The sequence below is a fragment of the Podarcis muralis genome, chromosome 12, assembly GCF_964188315.1.
Source record: "Podarcis muralis chromosome 12, rPodMur119.hap1.1, whole genome shotgun sequence".
Classification (NCBI taxonomy): Eukaryota; Metazoa; Chordata; class Lepidosauria; order Squamata; family Lacertidae; genus Podarcis; species Podarcis muralis.
In genome coordinates, this window is record NC_135666.1 from 7,853,987 (window position 1) to 7,879,759 (window position 25,773).

Below are 25,773 nucleotides of genomic sequence, written 5' to 3' on the forward strand. Positions count from 1 at the left end.
CTCAGCCGTGCTGTGCTTTCTCTAAGTGCTTGGCGCATTAGCTCTGCTGCGTGGGTTTGGCTATCAATAGGCAACTCGCCTAAATGCAATTTCTGCCTCTTCTTAAAGCTCATCCTCTCCGTGATGCTTTTGTTCTCCTGTTTCTTACACTTGACTGAAGTGCCCTCCCATTGAGAAAAGTTTCGCGCCCCTTCCACTCACATCGATGGGAGATTTGAAACAGATTCTGCTTCCTTTCGGAATTTGTCTGCCTTTCTTACCTAGGGCTTTGTTGGAACCCCAGAATCTTCCCATACCCCAAACTCTGGAATGCCATGAAGGAATAACCATGGGAATGCTTGGAACATACGCAGAGCAGATGTGGTTCGACTGGTGGGGCAGAGCTGCAGTACTAGCTTCCCACCAGCAGGGGCACTGGTGCTTATTGGGAGGAAGAGGGGAAAGGTAGTCAGCATCACTGTCTCCAGTTGTGGAGCTTCTCTTCTCTCCCTGTCAATCACTCGTAGCCAAGTAAGATCATCCTCCATAAATATGGTCTTAACAGTGAGTCCTTAAGGGACTGTGCAGGCCAATTCTGGATCTACACATCCTTCCACAGTGGGGACATAGGTTTCCGGGTGGGAGTTGATCACAGTGAGGGTTTGCCAAACATGCCTTTCTCTTAGCTCCTTTCTCCCTTTCGTCCTGAGTTAGTGCTTCTTCAAAGTCCACGACGCCTTTGCTAGAGTTACAGATAGGTAGCCGTGTTGGTCTGCCATAGTCAAAACAAAAAAAATTCCTTCCAGTAGCACCTTAAAGACCAACTAAGTTAGTTCTTGGTATGAGCTTTCGCGTGCATGCACACTTCTTCAGATACACTGAAACAGAAGTAGCCAGATCCTTCTATAATAGCCTTTGCTAGAGGCTATTCTCCAACTGGAGCACTCACAGGCCAGTGTTTCCCAATTACCTGTGCATATACTGCATTTTTAAAGATTTGCTTTGAGAGCATCTTTAAGCCTCTTTTCTTGACAACCAGTATTTTGCTTTCCATCCTTAAGTTGGGAATAGAGTACAGTGGTACCTCGGGTTAAGTATTTAATTTGTTCTGGAGGTCCGTTCCTAACCTGGAACTGTTCTTAACCTGAAGCACCACTTTAGCTAACGGGGCCTCCTGCTGCCGCCACGCCGCCGGAGCACGATTTCTGTTCTCACCCTGAAGCAAAGTTCTTAACCCGAGGTACTATTTCTGGGTTAGTGAAGTCTGTAACCTGAAGCGTATGTAACCTGAAGCGTATGTAACCCGAGATACCACTGTAGTTGCTTTGGAAAGACGATAATCAGGCATCCAAACAACATGACCAGTCCAACAAAGTTGATGTTGAAGAATCATTGCTTTGGCACTGGTGATCTTTGCTTCTTCCAGTACACTGACATCAGTTTGCCTTTCTTCACGTTAAGCTGGTGCTTAATAGATTTTACATGGGGTTACGAAGAGTCAGACACAACTAAACAACTAAACAACAACAATAGTTTTACTTCTATCACTTGTTTCATTTTTTTAGAAATAATGGGTTTTCCCCTCTCCCCATGTTTTTAGTAGTTCTTATTTTTATTTGTAAGCTGCCTGGAGCCCCATCAGGGGGAAAGGCAGGTTATAAATCATAGAATCATAGAGTTGGAAGGGACCCCACGAGTCATCTAGTCCAACCCCCTGCAATGCAGGAATCTCAGCTAAAGCATCCATGACAGTTGGCCATCAAACTTCTGCTTCAAAACCTTCAAGAAAGGTTGGAAGAAATTTAAAGACTATTTGCAGAAATACTGTAAAATTAATGAATGTTAAAATGATGTTGGATTGAAAATAAGTGGTATTGGTAACAAGGTTAATAAGAATATGCAAATATGGATTGATAATGGATGAAAATGCATAGTTATAATAGGTCAAGATTTAGAGTTAAGATAAATGAAAGAGGGTAAGGATTTGCTGAATGGATTATGTAAATGGGAACACAAAAAGGGGAGGTGTGAGGAGGTCAAGGAAACAAGTAAATGAACTTAAAGATATTGAAAAATGGATTTTTTTATTTTTTCTTAGCTATTTGTTTTTTGAACTTTGTATTTTTTCCTTCTTTTTTCTTTCTTTTCTTCTATGTTTTTTTTTAGTATGTTAATTACTGTTTTAATTTTTTTTATTCTTTAAACCTATGTTTTTTGTAAAACGCTAATAAATATCTTATTTTAAAAAAAAAACCTTCAAGAAAGGCAAGTCCACCACCTCTCGTGGGAGTCTGTTCCACTGCTGAACACCTCTGACTATCAGAAAGCTTTTCCAAATGTTAAGTCAGCATCTCCTTTCTTGTAACTTGAAGCCATTGGTTCAAGTCCTACCCTCAAGAGCAGGAGAAAACAAGCATGCTCCATGTGACAGCCTTTAAGATATCTGAAGATGGCTATCATATCTCCTCTCAGTCTCCTCTTTTCCAGGCTAAACATACCCAGCTCCTTCAAGGCTTAGTTTCCAGACCCTTGATCATCTTGGTTTCCCTCCTCTGCACACATTCCAGCTTGTCAACATCCTTCTTAAATTGTGGTGCCCAGAATTGGACACAGTATTCCAAGGGTGGTCTGACTTAGGCAGAATAGAGTGGGACTATAACTTCCCTTGATCTGTACACTTAGACTTCTGTTGATGCAGCCTAGAATAATGTTAGCTTTCTTTGCTGCTGCACCACACTGTTGACTCATGTTAAGCTTATGGTCCACCAAGACCTCTAGATCCTTTTCACATGTACTGCTATCAAGCCAGGTGCCCCCAATCCTATATTTGTGCATCTGGTTCTCCCTGTTAGAATTCTTGCTCCATGACTGCAGTCATGGGATTGTTGTCTATCACATGACAGTATATGTTTTGACTCCACAGAGTGGGAAGTGACGGAGACAGGATGTTTGTGTTTCTGTGTTCTGTGAAGTGGGACTATTGTCCTTTGTTTTTTCTCTCTTTGCTGTCTGATTCCAGAGAGAGAGGGAGCCATGTTGCAGTGCTCCGTGTGTGTTTATATGTAAATAAAGTAGATTAGCCAAAATGCTGAGTTGCTGAGGTCTGTTACGCAAGCTGCGCAAACTCTGCAGATCCCCAAGTGCGCCGGTGTCGGTTGGCATCAGTCACTGTGACGTTTGAGCTGAAGAAAGCTTTTGAAGCTCCCGAACGAACGACCAGGAGGGAGAGAACATGCCAGTTGGGCATGTGTCTTTGCCAAGGTCCTACTCAAGTGTAGGCTAAGCTCCTGACACTTCCTGCCTAAGTGCAGAACCTTATATTTGTCCCTATTGAAATTCATTTTGTTAGCTTGTGCCCAGTTCTCCAATCCGTTAAAGTCATTTTGAATCCTGATTCTGTCGCCTGCAGCATTCGCTACCCTTCCCAGTTTGCTGTCATCTGCAAATTTGATGACTAGGAGCCACTGATAGCTGCCTCCTTCACGAACTTGTCCAATTCTCTTTTAAAGCCATCCAAGTTAGTGGCCATTGCTGCTTCTTGTAGCAGGGAGTTCCATAGTCTATGCGTTGCATGCTTTCTTTTATCGGTCATAAATCTTCCAACATTCCAACATAGTCTCCATCTGGAAATTCAAGAAGCATTATCAGAGATGAAGGAGATATTCCAACACTCAAGGAAGCCATGAAGTTGGACTTGTGAGGGGAGTGGCCTGGGGGGGGGGGAAGGGTGTGGCTCAGGAAGGTTTGTGGCCTGGACAAATTCCCAAGGGCCAAATACAAGTGGCCTGGAAGGCCACATTTGAGCACCAGACTTGAGTTTCATTAACCCTGTTGTGAAGAAATGACTGAGTACTGTTCATTTTGCCTGACACTGCAGCTGAATGGGTTGAAAATGACTTTCATAGTCCAACTGCTCTATTCTCCATGGAATTGTCAGGATGCCGGCAGGAACAGGTTACCAACCTGGGACTGACCGGGCTGGCCTTTATCTCCTCTTAGGCATAGGGCAGCCCTGGTCCACAGGTGCCTCGCCTCCCCTGGCCTGGAGGCGAGCACTCCTCCTGAGAGAACTTAGTTCCCTCCGCCTCTCTGCCCTGAGCCTCTGCAGCTCTGGAGAGGCTGGAGGGTTACTGGACCCAGAGGCAACCTCACCTTCCCCTGACAGGGCTGGGAGAGGAGCACCTGCAGGCAATGGGTCCTCCATCACCTCAGGAGCCAGAGCGGATTCAGCTGTGCCTGCACCTGAGGATCCGGCACAGGTGAGGACTCTTCAGACTCAAGCCCCAGCCCCGGCTCAGCTGGTTCTGGAGGCGGGGACTCCTGTGCAGGCTGGGATTCCTCTGGTTCAGCCTCTGAATCAGCTTCCCAGGCCATCACAGTTGGCTTGCTTCACTTGGTGACACTCCGAGTTCCGTGTTTACCCAGAATTCCCCTTAAAAATGTAAGCAAGAGTCCAAAATGCATCAGTGTTTCTCCCCGGGAACGGCTCGACGGATGAAGGAGACGGCGGCGAAATTGTAAGGGACTGTTTATGTTTGCTGCCTCGTTTCTGGAAGGCGGTGTGATTAATTCTGCCGGGGCAAAAAGCAGAAAAGAGAACAAAATGATCCGGGAGAGAGAAGGGGGGAAAAAACCCCTCTCCTGTACGTGGTCCAACATAAAAATGGAGCTAAAGAGACAGCAATCAATTTCAGAATAAATGTTCCTGGCCAAGAAACAAGACCGAAACCCTGATTTGGTCGAAAAAAATAAAAATAAAAAGTCTCTGCTTGGCATGTCACATTTTTTTCCATGGAAAAGAATTAACGCTGTTTTGGTAATATGAAGACAGGAATCTGACTTAAACTGAGCCAAATGGTCAGATCACCGGTCCGTTGAGATCAGGCATGTCCAAAGTCTGTCTCAGGGGCCTAATCTGTTTATCTCTTGGGGTAAAATCCTAAAAAAAGCTTAACACCTTCAATCCTAAAAATCCTTAATCACTTAATCAAACCTGGCCCTCTTTGAAAAAAGTTTGGGCACCCCTGATCTAGATCAGCCTTATCTGCTCTGTTGGGCTCTCCAGAGCCTCACCAGATGTTCTCCACCACCTGTTATCTGATCCCATTTTAACTGGTGATGTCAGGGACTGAATCAGGGACCCTCTGCAAGTAGTCCTCTCTGTCACTGAACTCAGGGGTAGTTTTTGCACTGCCCTCTGGACAGACTCCCAACTCCCATCATCCCCATCAGGGGAGATGGGACCCTCCAAGTTAGACTACTGCAATGCATTGCACGTGGGGCTACCTTTGAAGACTGTTTGGAAACTATAGCTGGTGCGTAACATGTTGGCTATGGAAAGAAAGCATGAACAGATCATCTGGATCATATAAACTGACCTGAATGCATTGCCTGCCAAGTAGTTTCTGGACCCAATTCAAAATGCTGGCTTTGACCTTTAAAGTCAAATACCACTCAGGACCTTAAAGGACTGCCTCTCCACACAGAAAGATGCCGTGATCCAGAGTTCATTGTCTGAGAACCGCCTTCTCTGTGTGCCACCAATGAGGGAGGTCCAAAGGATGGTGATGAGAGGTTGTGCCTTTTCCGTGGTGGCCCCGTTTAGGGAATGCTCTTCTCAGGTGGCTCACCTGGTGCCAAGCTTGTTATCCGCAAAGGCATTTCCCCTTTTTCTGGGCAACACCAGTGACATGGCATCGTACAGTTAAAATTGTTTTTAATTATGCTTCTGTGATTTTATTGTATTTTGGCTTGGTTGCAAACCACTTCCAAACTTCCTTAGTGGAAAGCGCTGCACAAATTTAATACAGACCTGATGGAGAAGAGTTGCTGTGCTCATTAGGCCCAACACTCCTGTGTAAATCCTGCTTGTTATTAACGAGTTAACTACAACTCACTTGGTGTGATTTACCCCGGTCACTCCTGTCAATTTCATAAAGGTGAAGGTGAAGGTAAAGGGACACCTGAACATTAGGTCCAGTCGCAAACAACTCTGGGGTTGCAGCGCTCATCTCACTTTATTGGCCGAGGGAGCCAGCGTACAGCTTCCGGGTCATGTGGCCAGCATGACTAAGCCGCTTCTGGCAAACCACAGCAGTGCATGGAAACACTGTTTACCTTCCCGCCGGAGCGGTACCTATTTATCTACTTGCACTTCATGCTTTCAAACTGCTAGGTTGGCAGGAGCAGGAACCAAGCAATGGGAGCTCACCCCGTCGCGGGAATTCGAACCGCCAACCTTCTGATCAGCAAGCCCTAGGCTCTGTGGTTGAACCCACAGCGTCACCCACATATCAATTGCATACTTTCCTCTAACTCCAATATTCAGGCTATGCGTGCCCTTACAGCCGTACCTCAGAAGTCGAACGCCTTGCGAGTCAAACGTTTTGGCTCCTGAATGCCGCAAACCCGTAAGTGGGTGATCTGGTTTGCGAACTTTCTTTTGGAACCTGAACGTCCGACATGGGTTCCGCGGGTTCCAATTGGCTGCAGGAGCTTCCTGCAGCCAATCGGAAGCTGCACCTTGGTTTCCAAATGTTTTGGAAGTCGAATGGACTTCTGGAACGGATTCTGTTCGACTTCCAAGTTATGACTGTACTTATATAGTTAAAATGACACACACACACACACACACACACACACAAACACCCCCCCCCCCGAAGCAAAGCAGGACTGTGGGAACCCCAAGGTTTGCAGAAATAGAAAAATAATCTGTAGGAATAAAGCCTAGAGATGCTTCAATGAAGACTGGGTGTGGAATGATAAGTTTTGGGAAGAAACAGTGGAATCTTGACCATAACAATTTGGTTCTGGCTTTTGTTTCTGTAATTATTTGTAAGGGTCTCACCCCATCACTATATATATATAGTGGTACCTCGGTTTACATACGCTTCAGGTTACAGACTCCGCTAACCCAGAAATAGTACCTCAGGTTAAGAACTTTGCTTCAGGACGAGAACAGAAATTGTGTGGCGGTGGCACGGCGGCAGTGGGAGGCCCCATTAGCTAAAGTGGTACCTCAGGTTAAGAACAATTTCAGGTTAAGAACAGAGCTCCAGAACGAATTAGGTTCTTAACCTGAGGTACCACTGTATATGGTGATAGGGTGAGACCCTTACACACACACACACACACACAAATATATATATATACTGAGACATAATACTGGAAGTCTCTAGCCTGCCACAAGAGGAAAGCCAAGCCATAAGAGGAAGCTCAATAGGAGAACTTGATCTGCAGAGGAAGCTGTGGGAGTAAACTTGCTGGTTCCTGTTAGCGCTCCTTAGAGAGGGTTTCCAGGGTGAAAAGGCATCTCATTCAATTTCTAGGTGAAGAAACATAGCCTGGAGTCAATGCGTGTGTTTTTTGGGGGGTGTGGTGTGGTGTGGAATGATACTATCTGAAGCCAGCGGACTTCTCTGTCTGCAAAAAGAGCATACAGCAAGTGCAAAACGATTTACTGGAATTGGATTTGGCAGCCAGAAAGGGGAAAGATGGTAGGAATCCTGGTGCCTTGGAGAATGGAAAACAGAAAAGGAAAAAACAGCCTGGAAAACTGAGCTGGTGATGTGGACAAGATGTCAGCTGCAGTGAGGGGGAAGACAAACAGCTCAGCAGTTACATGATTCAGCTAAGGCTGCCCTAATTCTGCCCTGGCCCCTGCCTTTATCCTGGCTAGCTAAGGAGAACCACATGCTTGCAGTCAGGCTGTTAAAGGTAAAGGGACCCCTGTAAAAGGACCCCTGACCATTAGGTCCAGTTGTGACCAACTCTGGGGTTACAGCGCTCATCTCGCTTTACTGGCCGAGGGAGCCGGCGTACAGCTTCCGGGTCATGTGGCCAGCATGACTAAGCCGCTTCTGGCAAACAAGAGCAGCGCACGGAAACGCCGTTTACCTTCCCGCCAGAGTGGTACCTATTTATCTACTTGCACTTTGACATGCTTTTGAACTGCTAGGTTGGCAGGAGCTGGGACTGAGCAACGGGAACTCAGCCCGTCACGGGGATTCGAACCGCCGACCTTCTGATCGGCAAGTCCTAGGCTCTGTGGTTTAACCCACAGCGCCACCCTAGTCAGGCTGTTAGAGGGGACCAAACTCCTTCAAGCAAGGCTTTGGGAAGTGCCATTTAATGCCATGTGCAGTTTGGCCTAGAACATTAAGCTTGCATCCTAGCTAAACGTCTTTGCACCGGTTCCCTCTTTGGGCACAAAATGGAACAGGGTTGTGCAGTGTCTGTCTGTGCGATTGACAGGACATTTGAAGCCTCTGGATTGGCCAGGCCTGCTATCCATTCCAGGACCTGCCCTTGTGTGGTCAATCAAGAAGCATCTCATTCGTGCAGCACTTCAGTGACTCCAGATCCAGCAGTACAGAGCGAGAGACCTGGGCCTGAAAAACACCCTTTTAGTACCTAGATTTGGAGATAGCTGCCCACACCCCAAGGCTTGCCCTGACAGCAACAACCAACTGGCAATGCAAGGGCCAGCAATAGCTCAGCTGGTTAGAGCAGGCTTCTTCAACCTCGGCCCTCCAGATGTTTTTGGCCTACAACTCCCATGATCCCTGGCTAGCAAGACCAGTGGTCAGGGATGCTGGGAATTGTAGTCTCAAAACATCTGGAGGGCCGAGGTTGAGGAAGCCTGGGTTAGAGCATGGTGCTGATTATGCCAAGATTGCAGGTTTGATCCCCCTTTTGGGACAGATGCGTATTCCTGCAATGATCGTCAGGGTCCCTTCCAACACTACAATTCTAGAGTATACCTGAAGGAGTGTCTCCACCCCCATTGTTCAGCCCGGACACTGAGGTCCAGCTCCGAAGGCCTTCTGGTGGTTCCCTCCCTGCGAGAAGTGATGTTACAGGGAACCAGGCAGAGGGCCTTCTCAGTAGTGGCGCCCGCCCTGTGGAACTCCCTCCCATTAGATGTCAAGGAAATAAACAACTATCTGACTTTTAGAAGACATCTGAAGGCAGCCCTGTTTAGGGAAGTTTTTAATGTTTGATGTTTTATTGTAGGCTTCCTCAACCTCGGCCCTCCAGATGTTTCGAGACTACAATTCCCATCATCCCTGGCCACTGGTCCTGCTAGCTAGGGATCATAGGAGTTGTAGGCCAAAAACATCTGGAGGGCCGAGGTTGAGGAAGCCTGCTTTATTGTGTTTTTAATATCCTGTTGGAAGCCGCCCAGAGTGGCTGGGGAGACCTGGCCAGATGGGCGGGGTATAAGTAATAAATGATGATGATGATGATACTATGATCTGATCACTGCCAACCCTACCAAATATCATCAGAGGTAGAGTTAAAAAATGCCACAGTTTTATGATGACATTTCAAAAGTCTGCAGGAGACAGATGTGATAACTGCAGTGAGTAAACTCTTGGGGAAAGTTGAACCGTTTAGTGAATCAGCTGTTCAGGGAGAGTGTTTCGCAATCAACAGATCTATTTCTTCTGCCCTTGCCTCGCTGCGTTCAGTGACTGCCACAGAACAAGGGGCTGTCACGAAATCTGAGATTTAGAATTGGACGGGCTCTTTACAACCAGCCCTGGCAAAAGTTTGAGTGGAGGCAACAGGGAACAGGGGATGAGCTTTCTGGAGCTCAGCCCATCTCCAGTGAAGGCGTTTTGACAGATCCGATCCTGCCTATCAAATTAGCTGCGCTTGCCAAAAAAGCTCTTAAGTCAGGGGACCTCAGAACAGAAATATTTTTTTAAAAAAATCACCGTTTCAATTACAGGGTTCCTGACATGATGGAGGCACGACTGGGAGAGATGTGCTCAAAATAACTCCTGGCATGGTGTCAAGAAAATAAAAATAAAAGGAAAAGACAATGGCAAAGGTCTCCAGAGGAATATCTTGACTGGCCGGGCAGCATGAGCCAATCAATGGGCATCTAATTAGAAGCAAGTCCCACTGCAATCAGTAAGTACTAAATACAGTGGTACCTTGGTTCTTGAACGTCTCTGTTGATGAATGTTTTGGAACCCGAATGCTGAAAACCCGAAGTCAATGCTTCTGTTTTCGAACGCGCCTTAGAAGTCGAATGGCTTCTGCTTGTTTTTCAAATTTCTCATCTGAATTTGTAGGCAGCCCTTTGCGCCTCGGTTTTTGAACGTCTCAGAACTCAAACAGTCTTCCGGAACGGGTTACATTTGAGAACCGAGGTACCACTGTACCTGGTGCATTTAAGATGACAGACTCAAACATAATGCTGGAGGTTGGGGCCACTCAATGAAACTTGAGTGTTGGGAGATTGAGGAAGGCAAAGGGCATAGTTTAACTAGGTACTCTTCACACAGTGCCTAGTTAACTATGGAACTCAATGAACAGTGGTGTGTGGTTCGTAAACTAGGGGGACTAGGGTAGTCTCCTAAAGGGTCCAAGAGCCCTTCTGCCATCTTCCCAAAGCTTGTTCGGATTTGGGCAGGAGGCCTCAGGGCTCCAGCATCCAGCTTGTGCCCAGCTTGCAACTCACGCGTGCAACTTTGGGACGTCGCAATGTCATGTGCGCAATGTCAGCCCCACCCCCTGCAGTTGACCTTGCAAGCTGGCAGCTCTGGCCCTAACGGTTCCCCTACAAAATAATTCACCGCGCGCCACTGTCGCTGAACTTATTGTCATAGATCTAAGGTAGCAGAGTCTGTTCGTGAGTGGTAGAAAGCAATAAACGGTAGTATTTAGCTAGTGTTTGGGATATGAAGGGAAAATACAAGCTGCAGAACTGGGCCAGACAGGAAATTCCTTGGTTTTGTTTATGCAAACCAGCCTGGCTCTGTTAGCTAAGTGCAGAGCCATGAAGAAGAAGAAGAAGAAGAAGAAGAAGAAGAAGAAGAAGAGGAGGAGGAGGAGGAGTTTGGATTTGATACCCCGCTTTATCACTACCCTAAGGAGTTTCAAAGCGGCTAACAATCTCCTTTCCCTTCCTCCCCCACAACAAACACTCTGTGAGGTGAGTGGGGCTGAGAGACTTCAGAGAAGTGTGACTAGCCCAAGGTCACCCAGCAGCTGCATGTGGAGGAGTGGAGATGCGAACCCAGTTCCCCAGATTACGAGTCCACCGTTCTTAACCACTACACCACACTGGCTCTCCTGACTGACTGCTGATTTGGAATCAACCTTGCTGAAGCTATGAGAGGGGCAAAGACAGACTCTCTTGGGATATAATGTTTTGCACCCCCCTCCCTTGAAGACTTTAGGTGTAATCCCCAAGGATGTGCTCTATGGGGAGCTGACTTCAGGCACCAGGCCCATTGGCAGGCCAACTCTGCATTGCACAAATACCTGCAAACACGACATGAAGGCTGCGAACATCAACCTCTCCGTGTCTATGGCTGTCTTGTGGGAGGCAGTTCCATAGTTTAACAATGCACTGTGTGAAGAACCATTTCCTTTTATAATAATAGTTTATAATAATAATTTATTATTATTCTGGTGCTAGGTGAGAAGGAGTAAAACCTTTCTCTACCCGCTTTCCCCATAATGGGGAAAAAGAAACTGTGTGGGCACCTCGGGATGACAAGATGTCTGCCATCAGACTTGGCGCCCGTTTATAAAGTGGTTTATCAAAGCTGTTGACCTTTGCTCAGAAAGACTCGCAGATATGAACCCACAGACAAAACCATCTCCCTGTACCCTCTGAATAGGGAAAGCCACTTACCTGCAGTCCTTGAAAAGAAGGTGAAATAGGCAGGGCAGGGCAGGACTTTGACTTCGCCCAGACTTCCTGCAGGCCAGCAAGTAAGGTTATCCCACATACTCCCGCAGCCTAAGAAGAAAGAGAAATGGAAACTTCAATGGAAACAGCAAAACCGAGAGAAGCTTTGCACACTTCATGTGGGGCACCACTATATGGCGGGCCACATACATCTAGAGTCAGCAAACTTTACCAGCAGGGGGCCAGGCCACTGTCGTTCAGACCTTGTGGGGGGCCAGACTATATTTTGAAAAAGAAGAAGAAGAACGAATTCCTATGCCCCACAAAAAACCCAGAGATGCATTTTAAATAAAAGCACACATTCTACTCATGTAAAAACACGCTGATTCCCAGACTGTCCACGGGCCGGATTTAGAAGGTGATTGGGCAGGATCCAGCCCTGGGCCTTAGTTTGCCTACCCATGATCTAGAGCAGGCATAGGCAACCTCGGCCCTCCAGATGTTTGGGGACTACGACTCCCATCATCCCTAGCTAACAGGACCAGTGGTCAGGGATGATGGGAGTTGTAGTTCCAAAACATCTGGAGGGCCAAGGTTGCCTATGCCTGATGTAGAGTCTTCAGTTGCCTGTTCCACATGGTGAAATGGTGGGGTGTGATTTGCACAGGTGAAGCAGCACATGGAAGGAGCAACGGGTGTCAAAATCAGCCCCCTCCTGTTTCCCATAAAGTTTTTCTGCTCTGCAAGACGCAGCCCTAGGTCCGATGCATGAGGCCAGAACAATGCATTGTGGAGTTTGCCAACTGATGGGGAATTCCTCTTCCCTACAAGCAATAAGAACCTACCCTGCCTCGCAAGGTTGCTGCAGGGTTTAAATGTGAAGAACCTATTTCATTTCATGATTTCATTTCATTTCTTTTATTTATATCCCGCCTTGCCTCCGGGGAGCTCAAGGTGGCGCAAATAGTTCCAACCTTCCACATTTTATCCTCACAACTATCCTGTGAGGTAGATTAGGCAGAGAGTGAGTGACCAGCCCAAGATCACCGGGAGAACTTCATGGCAGAGTGGGGATTCGAACCCTGGTGTCCCAGGTCCTAGTCCGACACTCTTACCACTACACCACACTGGCTGCAATGTATACCACCACCTTGAGCTCACTGGAGAAAAAGGTGAGATAGCAATGCAAATGTTCCTTGCCCTCAACATTTCATCAGCCATGAATGCAGACAATTCCAGGAAGCTATTTTCACTCTGCTCTATGAAAAAAACCACGATGCCTTGGTGGAATGGTATTACTGTACAACAATCCCACACAACATCTGAGCTAAAGAAACGTGACCTACTCTGTGGCACCAGCATTTTGGGACTCCTCTGCCAGAGGGATCCAATGCGCCCTAAATAAATTTTGTTTGGCTTTTTATTGATTTATCTCCTCTTGTTTTGCTCTCTAGAGGTGACATTAGAAAGTGTATTGATGCTATGCGAAAAGGGATGTGTCGTATTTTCATCAGGCAAAGCTGCTTTAGGGAGGGACAAGTCCAGCTGGGCATTTTTGTTAAAACCCCAAGGGATGGAGTGAGTCAGGATACCGAAAGGCAAAAGACAGAGCAGAGCAAAACCGAATTCTCATTGAGAGTTAAAACTTCATTTGTGCAGCAGGGTATTCTGCTAATTTAACTGATACGATGATGCTCAGCAACTGCAAGCCTTTGGGAACATTTGGATTTTTGAGTGAGTGTTGAAGAAGAAGAAGAAGAAGAAGAAGAAGAAGAAGAAGAAGAAGAAGGGGAGTTTGGATTTGATATCCCGCTTTATCACTACCCTAAGGCGTCTCAAAGTGGCTAACATTCTCCTTTCCCTCCCTCCCCCACAACAAACACTCTGTGAGGTGAGTGGGGCTGAGAGACTTCAGAGAAGTGTGACTAGCCCAAGGTCACCCAGCAGCTGCATGTGGAGGAGCAGGGAAGCGAACCCGGTTCACCAGATTACGAGTCCACCGCTCTTAACCACTACACCACACTGGATTCACACACTGGCTCCACACACCCTTTTTATCCCCCTCCCTGGATCACCATTACCCACGCTGAAACAGAAAGGAAGACAAAACACTTCATTTTTCCAATGGATCCAGCAGAAATCATCATCACCATAATCATCATCATCATATTTATGATGATGATGGTTTCCCCAGCCACTCTGGGCAGCACCTAACAGAATATTAAAAACACAATAGAACATCAAACATTAAAAACTTCCCTAAACAGGGCTGCCTTCAGATGTCTTCTGAAAGTCAGATAGTTGTTTATTTCCTTGACATCTGATGGGAGGGTGATCCACAGGGCGGGCGCCACCACCGAGAAGCCCCTCCGCCTGTTTCCTGTAACCTCACTTCTCACAGAGGGAACCGCCAGAAGGCCCTCGGCGCTGGACCTCAGTGTTCAGGCAGAATGATGGGTGTGGAGACGCTCCTTCAGGTATACTGGGCCTAGGCCATTTAAGGCTTTAAAGGTCAGCACCAACACTTTGAATTGTGCTCGGAAATGTACTGGGAGCCAATGTAGGTCTTTCAGGACTGGTATTATGTGGTCTCGGTGGCCACTCCCAGTCACCTGTCTAGCTGCCACATTCTGGATTAGTTGTAGTTGCTGGGTCACCTTCAAAGGTAGCCCCACGTGGAGTGCATTGCAGTAGTCCAAGCGGGAGATAACTAGAGCATGCACCACTCTGGTGAGACAGTCTGCGGGCAGGGAGTGTCTCAGCCTGCGTACCAGATGGAACCAGATTGGAACCTAGAAAACCACATAGAGCTGAAAGAGGAAGTGGGAAAGAGGGCCACTCCCCTAACTTCCTCCTTTGGCACTATGTACTTTTCAAGGGGAATTCATCATGCGAAAGGCTGGGCTGGGATAAATCCCAAACTGGAATTAAGATTGCCAGAAGAAATATCAACAATCTCAGATATGCAGATGACACAACCTTGATGGCAGAAAGTGAGGAGGAACTACAGAACCTTTTAATGAGGGTGAAAGAGGAGAGCGCAAAATATGGTCTGAAGCTCAACATCAAAAAAACCAAGATCATGGCCACTGGTCCCATCACCTCCTGGCAAATAGAAGGGGAAGAAATAGAGGCAGTGAGAGATTTTACCTTCTTGGGCTCCATGATCACTGCAGATGGTGACAGCAGCCACGGAATTAAAAGACGCCTGCTTCTTGGGAGAAAAGCAATGACAAACCTAGACAGCATCTTAAAAAGCAGAGACATCCCCTTTCCGACAAAGGTCCGTATAGTTCAAGCTATGGTTTTCCCAGTAGTGATGTATGGAAGTGAGAGCTGGACCATAAAGAAGGCTGATCGCCAAAGAATTGATGCTTTTGAATTCTGGTGCTGGAGGAGACTCTTGAGAGTCCCATGGACTGCAAGAAGATCAAACCTATCCATTCTTAAGGAAATCAGCCCTGAGTGCTCACTGGAAGGACAGATCCTGAAGCTGAGGCTCCAATACTTTGGCCACCTCATGAGAAGAGAAGACTCCCTGGAGAAGACCCTGATGCTGGGAAAGATGGAGGGCACAAGGAGAAGGGGACGTCAGAGGACGAGATGGTTGGACAGTGTTCTCAAAGCTACCAGCATGAGTTTGACCAAACTGCGGGAGGCAGTGGAAGACAGGAGTGCCTGGCGTGCTCTGGTCCATGGGGTCAACGAAGAGTTGGACACGACTAAATGACTAAACAACAACTTTTCAAGGGAGAAAAAAGGCACCCATCCGTACCACCTCACAACCAAAGAGGGTAACAAGTGGAGGGCCTCTGAGGCTTTGCATGTGCCAGAGGACAACTGTCGCACCCATGGGCACCATGCTGACGACTATAGAGACTAGAGGGACCAGCTGGGAGGGCATGGAATGGGCAAGCTGTGTTGGTTATGTTTGCCTTCATGGTGCTGAGCTGATGAGAGTCTATTCCTTGGTTAGGCTGAGCGCTGAATAGTAACTCAGGGTAACCAGTTGATGTTTTGCCAATAAGAGTCAATGATAGGAGAGAGTCTCCTGGTGACTTTGGGTCTCTTCTGGAGAGTTTGGAATGAGATACCCCACAATAGCTTGGGGAATGTGTTGCCCCTCTAAATTCCGCCTTCTAACATAGGGTATCTGTAGCCGTCCAGCCGTGGCCTAGGACCCACGCACCTACAGGACCGCCTCTCCTGGCATGCCCCGCGGAGGACCTTAAGGTCCACAAATAACAACACCTTGGAGGTCCCAAGTCGCAAGGTGGTTAGATTGGTCTCAACTAGGGCCAGGGCCTTTTCAGTACTGACCCTGACTTGGTGGAACACTCTGCCACAAGAGACCAGGGCCCTGCGGGACTTGACATCTTTCCGCAGGGCCTGCAAGACAGAGCTGTTCTGCCTGGCCTTTGGTTTGGACTCAGTCTGACCCTTATGTTTCCCTCCCCTTATGGTTTTGATCTATGGGCTACTATTAAAATGAGGCTGCATTTCAAATTACATTTTAACCTGTATTTTAAATTGTTGGGTTTTTTTATTGTAATTTTCCTGATGTTAGCTGCCCTGAGCCCTGCTCTGGCCGGGGAGGACAGGGTATAAATAAAAATTTATATTATATACAGTGGTACCTCAGGTTACATACGCTTCAGGTTACATATGCTTCAGGTTACAGACTCTGCTAACCCAGAAATTGTGCTTCAGGTTAAGAACTTTGCTTCAGGATGAGAACAGAAATCGTGCTCCAGTGGCGCGGTGGCAGCGGGAGGCCCCATTAGTTAAAGTGGTTGTCAGCGGCTGCCTCAGGTCCCCGCTCACAAAGGACCAACGCCAGTTGCTCTTTATAAACAAAAGTCTTTATTGTGGTTCATTGTTGGTTTGACATCCGTGGCGCGCAGCGCTACGTCTGTAACTCTAGACCGTCGAAGCTCCCTCTGACTCTTCCCCTCCCCTACACCAGTTTAACACCCTAGCTTTGCTCCACCTCTTCCTCTGCTCTTTTCTCCTCTGGGTCCTCCTGCCCCCTGGGGTTCCACCCCTCCTGGACTCTTCGGAGGCGGATTCCTCTGACTCCTCCCCCTGTCTCCGGCGGGCTTTGGGACCTGGCTCCCAATCCGGATTTTCTGCTGACCCGCGCGCCTGCACATTTGAACTTGGCGCGCACGCCCAGCCGGCCACTTTCCTCCTAACGGCTACACTGCTCCTGTCACTGCTTCCTGCTTCGGAGGGGCTGGCTTGAACTGACCTCTGCTCCGCCCCTCCACTCTCCGACTGAGGCGTGGTCAGCTCTGGCTCTCTCTCTCTCCCTGCTAGAGTGGCCGCTGGTTGTGATCTGTGGGTTTCTTCCCTTCCGCTACGCTCTGGCAGGGAAGCTGGCCCTGATCTCCAGCTGCCGCTTGGGGACTCACCGCTGGCCCCCCTTGCCCTGACCCTGGGCGCCTCTTTCTGAGAATCTTCTGATTCGCTGGAGAGACTCATGGAATCTCTCGGGTCACTGTCATACCCTCCTAAGCTCCCCTCAGATTCCTCCCCTTCGCTCTCCAACTCCTCTTTCCCCTTTGGCTCAGCCCCTGAGCCCCTGACAGTGGTGCTTCAGGTTAAGAACAGTTTCAGGTTAAGTATGGACCTCTGGAACGATTTAAGTACTTAACCTGAGGTACCACTGTATTATATATTGCTGAACTGCAACTCCTAGTGTGGCCAGGAGTTTGGGGTGATGGGAATAGCAGTTTCCCTGCCACTCCCATAAAAGCTAGGAGGCATCCACTGCCAGAGGATTTTTTAAGCATTCCTCTTCATCCCGACATCAAGATGGCCAGTTCAAACCACCAAAGAACAAGTTGCCCAGCAATTCCTCAAAAGGTATCGACACCTGAAAGGCCACACTCCATTTTCTGTCTTTTGACAGAGCTGTACTGCAGAATGAAAATCACACCCAATTGCACTAAGGAACTCCAGAGTCCTTGGATCTGAAGCACAACTTATACATATGCAAGAGTTGAAGCAGCATGAATACTTGAGGGTTATCTTTGCTCCTCCGGCGAGAAAAGTAAACACGGAGTTGATAGTGTGAGTCATTTTCAAAGGAGTATGGGGGTTGGGAGAGGAAGAGACCCACTTTCCCCACTGTGGGAGCATTTCAACTTGGTTCATCTGATAAGCGCAGAGGCGTCTTAATTTCTCCCTGTGTTTCATCTGCCAACAGAAAAAAATAAATGAGGAGCTTACAGTGCAACTGGAAAGCTGCAAGTCTCCGCATGTCAGAACTTCCCCCGTCCAGCCCCCATTCAGAGAGATGGAAGTGGGGAAAGAAAAACCCAGTGGCTTGGAACAGCCCCTGGAGATCAAAAGTGGCCATGAAGAGAAATTTTGGGAGAGAAAGGTCAAAGAAGGAAGTGGTGCCCACAGCACTCACTCATCCATCAATATGGTTGGTGACCCTGCCATAATCCTTTGCAGGACACATGGAGGACAACCAGCACCCTATCTTCAAGGGTGCCCCATTCACATGATTTTCCATGCATGGAAGTATCCCTTCATGGACACTCATCAGGAACGAAAGCCAAACTGATGCCCGGCAATTCTAATTTAGTACAAGAAATCTGGAAACCATCCTATTTTCAGTTCCACCAACTCTCATATAAGGGCACTGTAGCAACCACTAAGCAAAACTCTCTCAGCTACTTAAGGTTTTTCTCTCCGCAATGGAATAATAGGTAAAGGTAAAGGGACCCCTCACCATTAGGTCCAGTTGTGGACAACTCTGGGGTTGTGGCACTCATCTCGCTTTATTGGCCGAGGGAGCCAGCGTACAGCTGGTCATGTGACCAGCATGACTAAGCTGCTTCTGGCGAACCAGAGCAGCGCCCGGAAATGCTGTTTACCTTCCTGCCGGAGTGGTACCTATTTATCTACTGGCACTTTGACGTGCTTTCGAACTGCTAGGTTGGCAGGAGCTGGGACAGAGCAACGGGAGCTCACCCCATTGCGGATATTCGAACCGCCGACCTTCTGATCGACAAGCCCTAGGCTCTGTGGTTTAACCCACAGTGCCACCCACGTCTCTAAAGGAATAATAGCTGGATGTATAAACTCTGCTGAAAAGACTAGTAATGCCTGTTTTCAAATGCCTGCTATTAACTAGAAAACTTGTGAAGTCTGCCCACGAATGCAATATAGCCAGCCTCTTGCTGTGAACGCTCAGCCTTTAGTCTAGATTTTATCAGCATCTTAATCCCTCGACAGGGATGGAGTGCAAAAATAAAGGGTTCTGAAGAACTGTTTTAATGGAAGTAGCCCTCTTTTAAAATGGGTGATGTTAGAAATGTGCCCCTTGATGATAGAGAGCGATCCTCTCTCACTGGGGTGTTGCACTTAGGAATGCCTTATACAGGGTTAAAGGGACGCGGGTGGCGCTGTGGGTTAAACCACAGAGCCTAGGACTTGCCAATCAGAAGGTCGGCGGTTCGAATATCCGCAACGGGGTGAGCTCCCGTTGCTCGGTCCCTGCTCCTGCCAACCTAGCAGTTTGAAAGCATGTCAAAGTGCAAGTAGATAAAGAGGTACCGCTCTGGCGGGAAGGTAAACGGCGTTTCTGTGCACTGCTCTGGTTCGCCAGAAGCGGCTTAGTCCTGCTGGCCACATCACCCGGAAGCTGTACACCGGCTCCCTCGGCCAGTAAAGCGAGATGAGCACCACAACCCCAGAGTCGTCCACAACTGGACCCAATGGTCAGGGGTCCCTTTACCTTTTATACAGGGTTAAACCATTGGTCCAGCTTGCTCAGGGTTGACCGATGGTGCCCCTCCAGGGTTTCAGGCAGGGAACGTTCCCAGTCCAATCTGGAGATGCCAGGGACTGAACATTGAGAACATCGGAAGAGCTTGCTGGACCAAGCCAATGGCCCCCCAAGACCAACGTTCTGTTTTCACAGCAGCCAATCGGATGCCTGGGGGAAATTTGCAAGCAGGACATGAGTACAAATGCAGTATTCCTTCCTGTTGGTTTACAGCAGCTGGTATTTAGGAGCTTTACTGCCTCAACTGTGGAGGTAGCCCCTCCTGGCTAGTAGCCATTGATAGTCTGCTCCTCCTTGGATTTCTCCAATCCTCTTTAAAGCCATCCAGGTCGGTGACCATCATTGCCTCCTGGGGGAGTCAGCTTCATAATGGTGTGGATTTGCTAAGCGTGCCTTCCTCTTAGCACATTTCTCCCTTGCGTCCTGAGTTCAAGTGTCTTCAAAGCCCATGACACCTTTGGGAAAGGCTGTTCTCCAAATGGAGCGCTCGCAGGCCAGTGTTTCCCAGTTGTCGGTTGTCAGATGCTGATTGCTCGTGAGTAACCAGGCAGGACTCCGACTTGTCTTTTACAGGTTTTATTGCGCAAACGATTTACAGTGCAGATCTACAAAGTTCACGTCCGTCTCAGTCACTTGCAGAATCCGGGAGTGGCCCCTTCTGGATTCTCCCCCAACATAAGAACTTCGGCACCCCAAGCCTCCTCCTCCCCTCCTTGCGTCTCACCCCACTGCGCAAGGTGGGCGATGGAAGTGGATTGCGTCCCTCCTGGCCAGCCTGGCTAGGTGAGGCACTGGGGCTCTCAGCAGCATCCTTGAGGCCTTTCCTCGCTTGGCTGGCCCCTTCCCTCTCTTCTCCACTGGAGGTGTGGCTTTTCCCACTGCTGGAAGAGGAACTGCTCCTCAGGAGTTTCAGAGGCTCTCTGTATCCCAATGGCCCCCCTGCCTCCCTCCCCTGTTCCGATGGCAGTCCCCTGACATTGGTGTTTATACTACATTTTTTGCATTTGCCTTGAGAGAGTCTGTAAGCATCTTTTGTTGACCACCAGCATTACGCCTTCTATTTTTAAGTTCGGAGTTCGAAAGCACGTCAAAGTGCAAGTAGATAAATAGGTACCACTATGGCGAGAAGGTAAACGGCATTTCCGTGCACTGCTCTGGTTCGCCAGAAGCGGCTTAGTCATGCTGGCCACATGATCCGGAAGCTGTACGCCGGCTCCCTCGGCCAATAAAGCGAGATGAGCACTGCAACCCCAGAGTCGGCCACGACTGGACCTGATGGTCAGGGGTCCCTTTACCTTTTACCTTACTCCTAGGTATACCCCTGTTTTCCAGTCACACCATTCAAAGCTCCTTTGGTTCCCAGCTAGCTTTGCCAGGAAACTCTCTCTCACTCTCCTGTTCAAGATCCAGTGGTTTGCCTTCTGACATTGAATTGCATTGTGCGCCTGGATGGATGCAAGATAAGGCGCAAGAGCACTTTTTAACTCAATTTTTTATTAAGTTTTCCAAAAATTTAACACATACACTTCAATACACAGTAAAGCATTCCCCCCCCCCTTGTTATTTTTGGCAACTTCCCATCCCCTTTTCCATGATGTTTTGATTTCCCTCCCTCTGCAGCACTCTGCCTTCTACTTCATATCTTAGCAACACTGCCTTTAAGTTCTTCTTCTGTTGTTCATAGTTCAAATCCTGCTCACATATTCATCCTATAATGACATTTCTTTAAATGCAAGCTCGAGAGCTCTTGTTTGGTTTTGAAACCCTTTTCTTTCGGTGTTGTCAGTCATGCTTGTTTTTAAATGCCTGACTTGTTCCTATTTGCTAGTGGGAGTGGGGTTGGCGCTATATTCTTAGAATAACTCTGCTTGTGCACATTGCTGTGGCCGAACCTGTTTCGCACTCGCCCAAGTTCCTGTGCAAACAAGAGGCCGGGCAGAGTGCTCCAAAGCAAAGTGATCTGTGCTTGCCTGGTCTTGATGGTCTCTGGGCAGAGGACTTGCTACCATAAACCTCGCTTATAATATGCGCCGGCAGAAGGGAACAGCCCATGCACTGAGGGACTCTCAATGCACACCTGCCAACTCAACTGATCTCTCCTGGTTGGCCACTGCGAGAATAGGATGCTGGACAAGGTGGACCATTGGCCGGATCCAGCAGGACTCTTCTAATGCTTTTAAGGATGGATGGCAGATAATGGATCGAAGTTGAATCCTGACAAGTACAGTGGTACCTTGGGTTAAGTACTTAATTCGTTCCGGAGGTCCGTTCTTAACCTGAAACTGTTCTTAACCTGAAGCACCACTTTAGCTAATGAGGCCTCCTGCTGCTGCCGCACCGCCAGAGCACGATTTCTGTTCTCATCCTGAAGCAAAGTTCTTAACCCGAGGTAATATGATATGATAGCCATGTTCAAATATATAAAAGGATGTCATCTAGAGGAGGGAGAAAGGTTGTTTTCTGCTGCTCCAGAGAAGCGGACACGGAGCAATGGATCCAAACTACAAGAAAGAAGATTCCACCTAAACATTAGGAAGAACTTCCTGACAGTAAGAGCTGTCCGACAGTGGGATTTGCTGCCAAGGAGTGTGGTGGAGTCTCCTTCTTTGGAGGTATTTAAGCAGAGGCTTGACAACCATATGTCAGGAGTGCTCTGATGGTATTTTCTGCTTGGCAGGGGGTTGGACTCGATGGCCCTTGTGGTCTATTCCAACTCTATGATTCTATGATTCTAATATTTCTGGGTTAGCAGAGTCTGTAACCTGAAGCGTATGTAACCTGAGGTACCACTGTGCACGTCTACTGAGCCCTCCTTTCCCCACTTTTCTTTCGCCCAAACCACAACACCCCAAACATTGCCAGCCTTTCCTCACAGGGAAGTTGCTCTGCTCCTCTGGTCATTTTCTGCATGCGAAGTGACAGCGGTCTCTGTTATTGACTGACCGGCAACATTTATATCGTTCCTATGCCTCCAAGGAGCTCAATGTGGTACAGTCGCCCCTCCCTCATTTTAATCCCCACAACAACCCTGCGAAGTAGGTCAGGCTGCGAGGCCGTGACTGGCCGAAGGTCACCCAGTGAGTTTCATGGCCAAGTGGGCATTCAAACCTTGCGTCTCCCAGGTCCTTGTCTGACACTCTAGCCACTACACCACTGCTGCCTCCCATTACTAACTTGGCTATTCAGAACCAACAAGGCAGGGAAACACTGCTACCAACCTGAAGGCTTTGGGATAGCACATATCTAGGCAACAGTTTTGCAAACCCTCATCTGAGTTTCCAATCAATATTTGAGCATGCAGTAATCCATCACAGGACACCAGTAATAACCTGACACATACAGGTTTCTTCCTTGTAATACATAATAAATAGCTCTCTTGTTTGGGACCAGCTCACCCGGCTATCGATTGCTTCCGAGATCAAGGAGGCGGCGGCTGGATCCGCTCATAGCCGGGGAACTTTTGGCAAGCAGAACAGGAACAATCCTGCTGTCCAGATGATGCTCAGAAACTCAACTGCTTGCCGCTGTTCAAGCAAAGGGTGTGTGTATGCGCAGGGCAACATCTCCCAGCCAAAATCGCAAGCTTTTCTTTCTCAAAAGTCAAATATTTTCGTCGGGCCGAGAACCAGCACATCCATCAGGTTGCATAACGACACAGGAATGTTTCCGTGAAGTGGCTGTTGCAACAACTCATTCCCCTTCTGAAGAGACAAGTGTCAGGTTTTTCCCCCACGCTGGATCCAAGAGGGAAATGCAAAATGATGAAATACAAAACGAAGCAGGCTCCCCCAACCGGGTGCCCTCCAAATATTGAGTGCCGCACTTCCCCTGGTGGCTCAGGCATTGGTCAAGGACGATGGGAGTTGGAGTCCAGTAACATCACCAGGTTGTTGAAGGATTATTATTGTTATGAGATTCCTGCATTGCAGGGGGTTGGACTAGATGACCCTAGGGTCCCTTCCAACTCTAAGATTCTATGATGATGATGATGTTTAATTAAATTGGTATACTGCCCTATACCTGCAGGTCTCGGAGCGGTTACAACATAAAATCACAATATAGAAACACAAAATACATAATAAAAATAAGAAGGAAAGCTCAATAATCCTGCCCCAACACCTTTTCAAAGGGCATTGGATGTCAACGGGTAAAGAGGAACACTTTTGCCAGGCGCCTAAAGGTTTATAATAAAGTCGCTAGCCAAACCTTTGTAGGGAGAGCATTCCACAAATGGGGAACCACTGTAGAAAAGGCCTGTTCTTGTGTTGCCAGCCCCCAGACCACCGGTGCCTTTTAAATTTCCCTTTTGTGGTTTTGCTGTATGGTTTCATGTTTTTATTGCTATAAACCACTTTGGTAGATTTTTAAAAATGATATATATATTTTATGGTACACAAATATTTTTACAAATAAGTAATAAATCTCTGGGGTTGTGGACAGGACATCTCTGCCAGGCCTGCCGAGAGACGCCAGGGATTGAACCTGCGACCTTGTGCATCTGAGGCAGAAGCTCTACCACCAAGCTGTGGGCCTCTGTATGCCATTGCGCATGTTGCTAGCCAAACCCAAGTATTTATTACTAACCGCCCAGCTAGTCTGCATTAAGGTAGCTGCTTCGTTACAGCTACACATCACTTGGGAAGACAGGTGAACTAATATTGGTGTACTGGAAGAAGCAAAGATCACCAGTGTTGAAGCAATGGTTCTTCAACATCAACTTTGTTGGAATGGTCATGTTGTGTGGATGGCTGATGATCATCTTCCAAAGCAACTACTCTATTCTGAACTTAAAAATGGAAAGCGTAATGCTGGTGGTCAACAAAAGAGGTTTAAAGACTGTCTCAAGGGAAATCTAAAAAATGTAGTATACACACTGACAACCGGGAAACACTGGCCTGCGAGAGCTCCAGCTGGAGAACAGCCTTTACCAAAGGTGTCATGGGCTTTGAAGACGCTTGAACTCAGGACGCAAGGGAGAAACATGCTAAGAGGGAGGCACACTTGGCAAATCCACACCGTGATCAACTCCCGCCCGGAAACCAATGTCCCCACTGTGGAAGGACGTGTGGATCCAGAATTGGCCTCCACAGTCACTTACGGACTCACTGTTAAAACCGTGTTTATGGAAGACAATCTTACTCAGCTACGAGGGATCGCAGAAGAAGACAGCAACAAGGTTTCCGCAAGTAACAAATGAGGTGTGCACCTCCAGATATGGCCCCTGAGGCCTTTCTATCTGGCCCTCAGGACTCTCACGGAGCAATATCCCCTATCCCTAAGCCATGTCCATCACTGGCCCCAAGGTCCTTGCTTGCCTGGGTGGAAGATGGAGACAGGTGTGTGCTTGTGTCTATACAGCTCTAACCTTTGCCCATGAGGAAATATGGACCTCGGTCTGAAGAAAGTTCCCCTTATCTGAGCCAGAATAAACACCCTACAAAAGAAATAAGACAAAGAGTACGAAAAGGGGCCCAGGGATAGCAAGTGAATGACTCCAACTCATCGCTGTTAATCACAGCAACAATTGCATCCTCCTGTTTATTGCGACAGTTGTTAGGAGAGCTAATCCTGAGCATATTTGCATACTGTTTTCTAAAGATGTGGTGGGAGAGAGGAGAGGAAGCTGTTCCAAATTTAAAATGTCTCTTCCTTCACAGCACAAGGTGATTTGCTGCTAAAAGGCTGCTTAATCCCAGAAGATAGAGGACAGCTGTTTTCCTCTCCAGCTACAAGTCAAACAAACTCTTTGGCTTGCATGCCTCTGCCTTTGCGGCGGAGAGACAAAAAGTGTTCCCGCTGCAGCCACCGAGCAAACAAAATGTCATGCGTTTCTGGAACGAGGTTGCAAACCCGAAGCTAAACAAAGCAACGAGGTGGAAAATGGGGAAGGAAGTGAGAAATATTTTGCTAAGTTTGCTGGTCAGGGAGAAGTGGTAACAGCCAAACAAAATCTCACTTGGGGCCTGTCATGTATAGGCCTAAAATCGTGTCAGACATTTTGCTATATATTATGCTCTCTGCCTGTATTGTGGGAGATTTTGCATTCAAACCTAACAATGCACGCCTATGCTAGTTAATAAATAATGGGGTTAAGGACCAGGCAGCTGTAAATTGCTGTGATTTGTTAGAGAAGGCTTGTTAGGTCATGACCTCCCTCACCTTTGGAGAGGAAGTAAATAAGGGTTGTTTCCTGTCCTCCCATCTTTTCTTTGAACTATGTAACTGAGCAGACATCTCAGACTGTATGTTTGAGACTAACGTCCATATTTAGTAACCAATAATACCTTGCCTGTGTTGTTTCTGCTGCAGTGTCGAATGATACATGAGTGAGATCTCT

The 25,773-nt window shown here is 47.7% G+C and overlaps 1 protein-coding gene across 1 annotated transcript in view; it reads right to left on the reverse strand.

The window, feature by feature from the left end:
* Nucleotides 1-25,773, reverse strand: part of VIPR1 (vasoactive intestinal peptide receptor 1) — a 110,714-nt gene that overhangs the window by 38,795 nt on the left and 46,146 nt on the right. Inside the window, exon 3 of the mRNA XM_028750867.2 lies at nt 11,636-11,743. Coding sequence (XP_028606700.1) covers nt 11,636-11,743 — 108 coding nt within the window. The remainder of the gene's footprint in view (nt 1-11,635; nt 11,744-25,773) is intronic.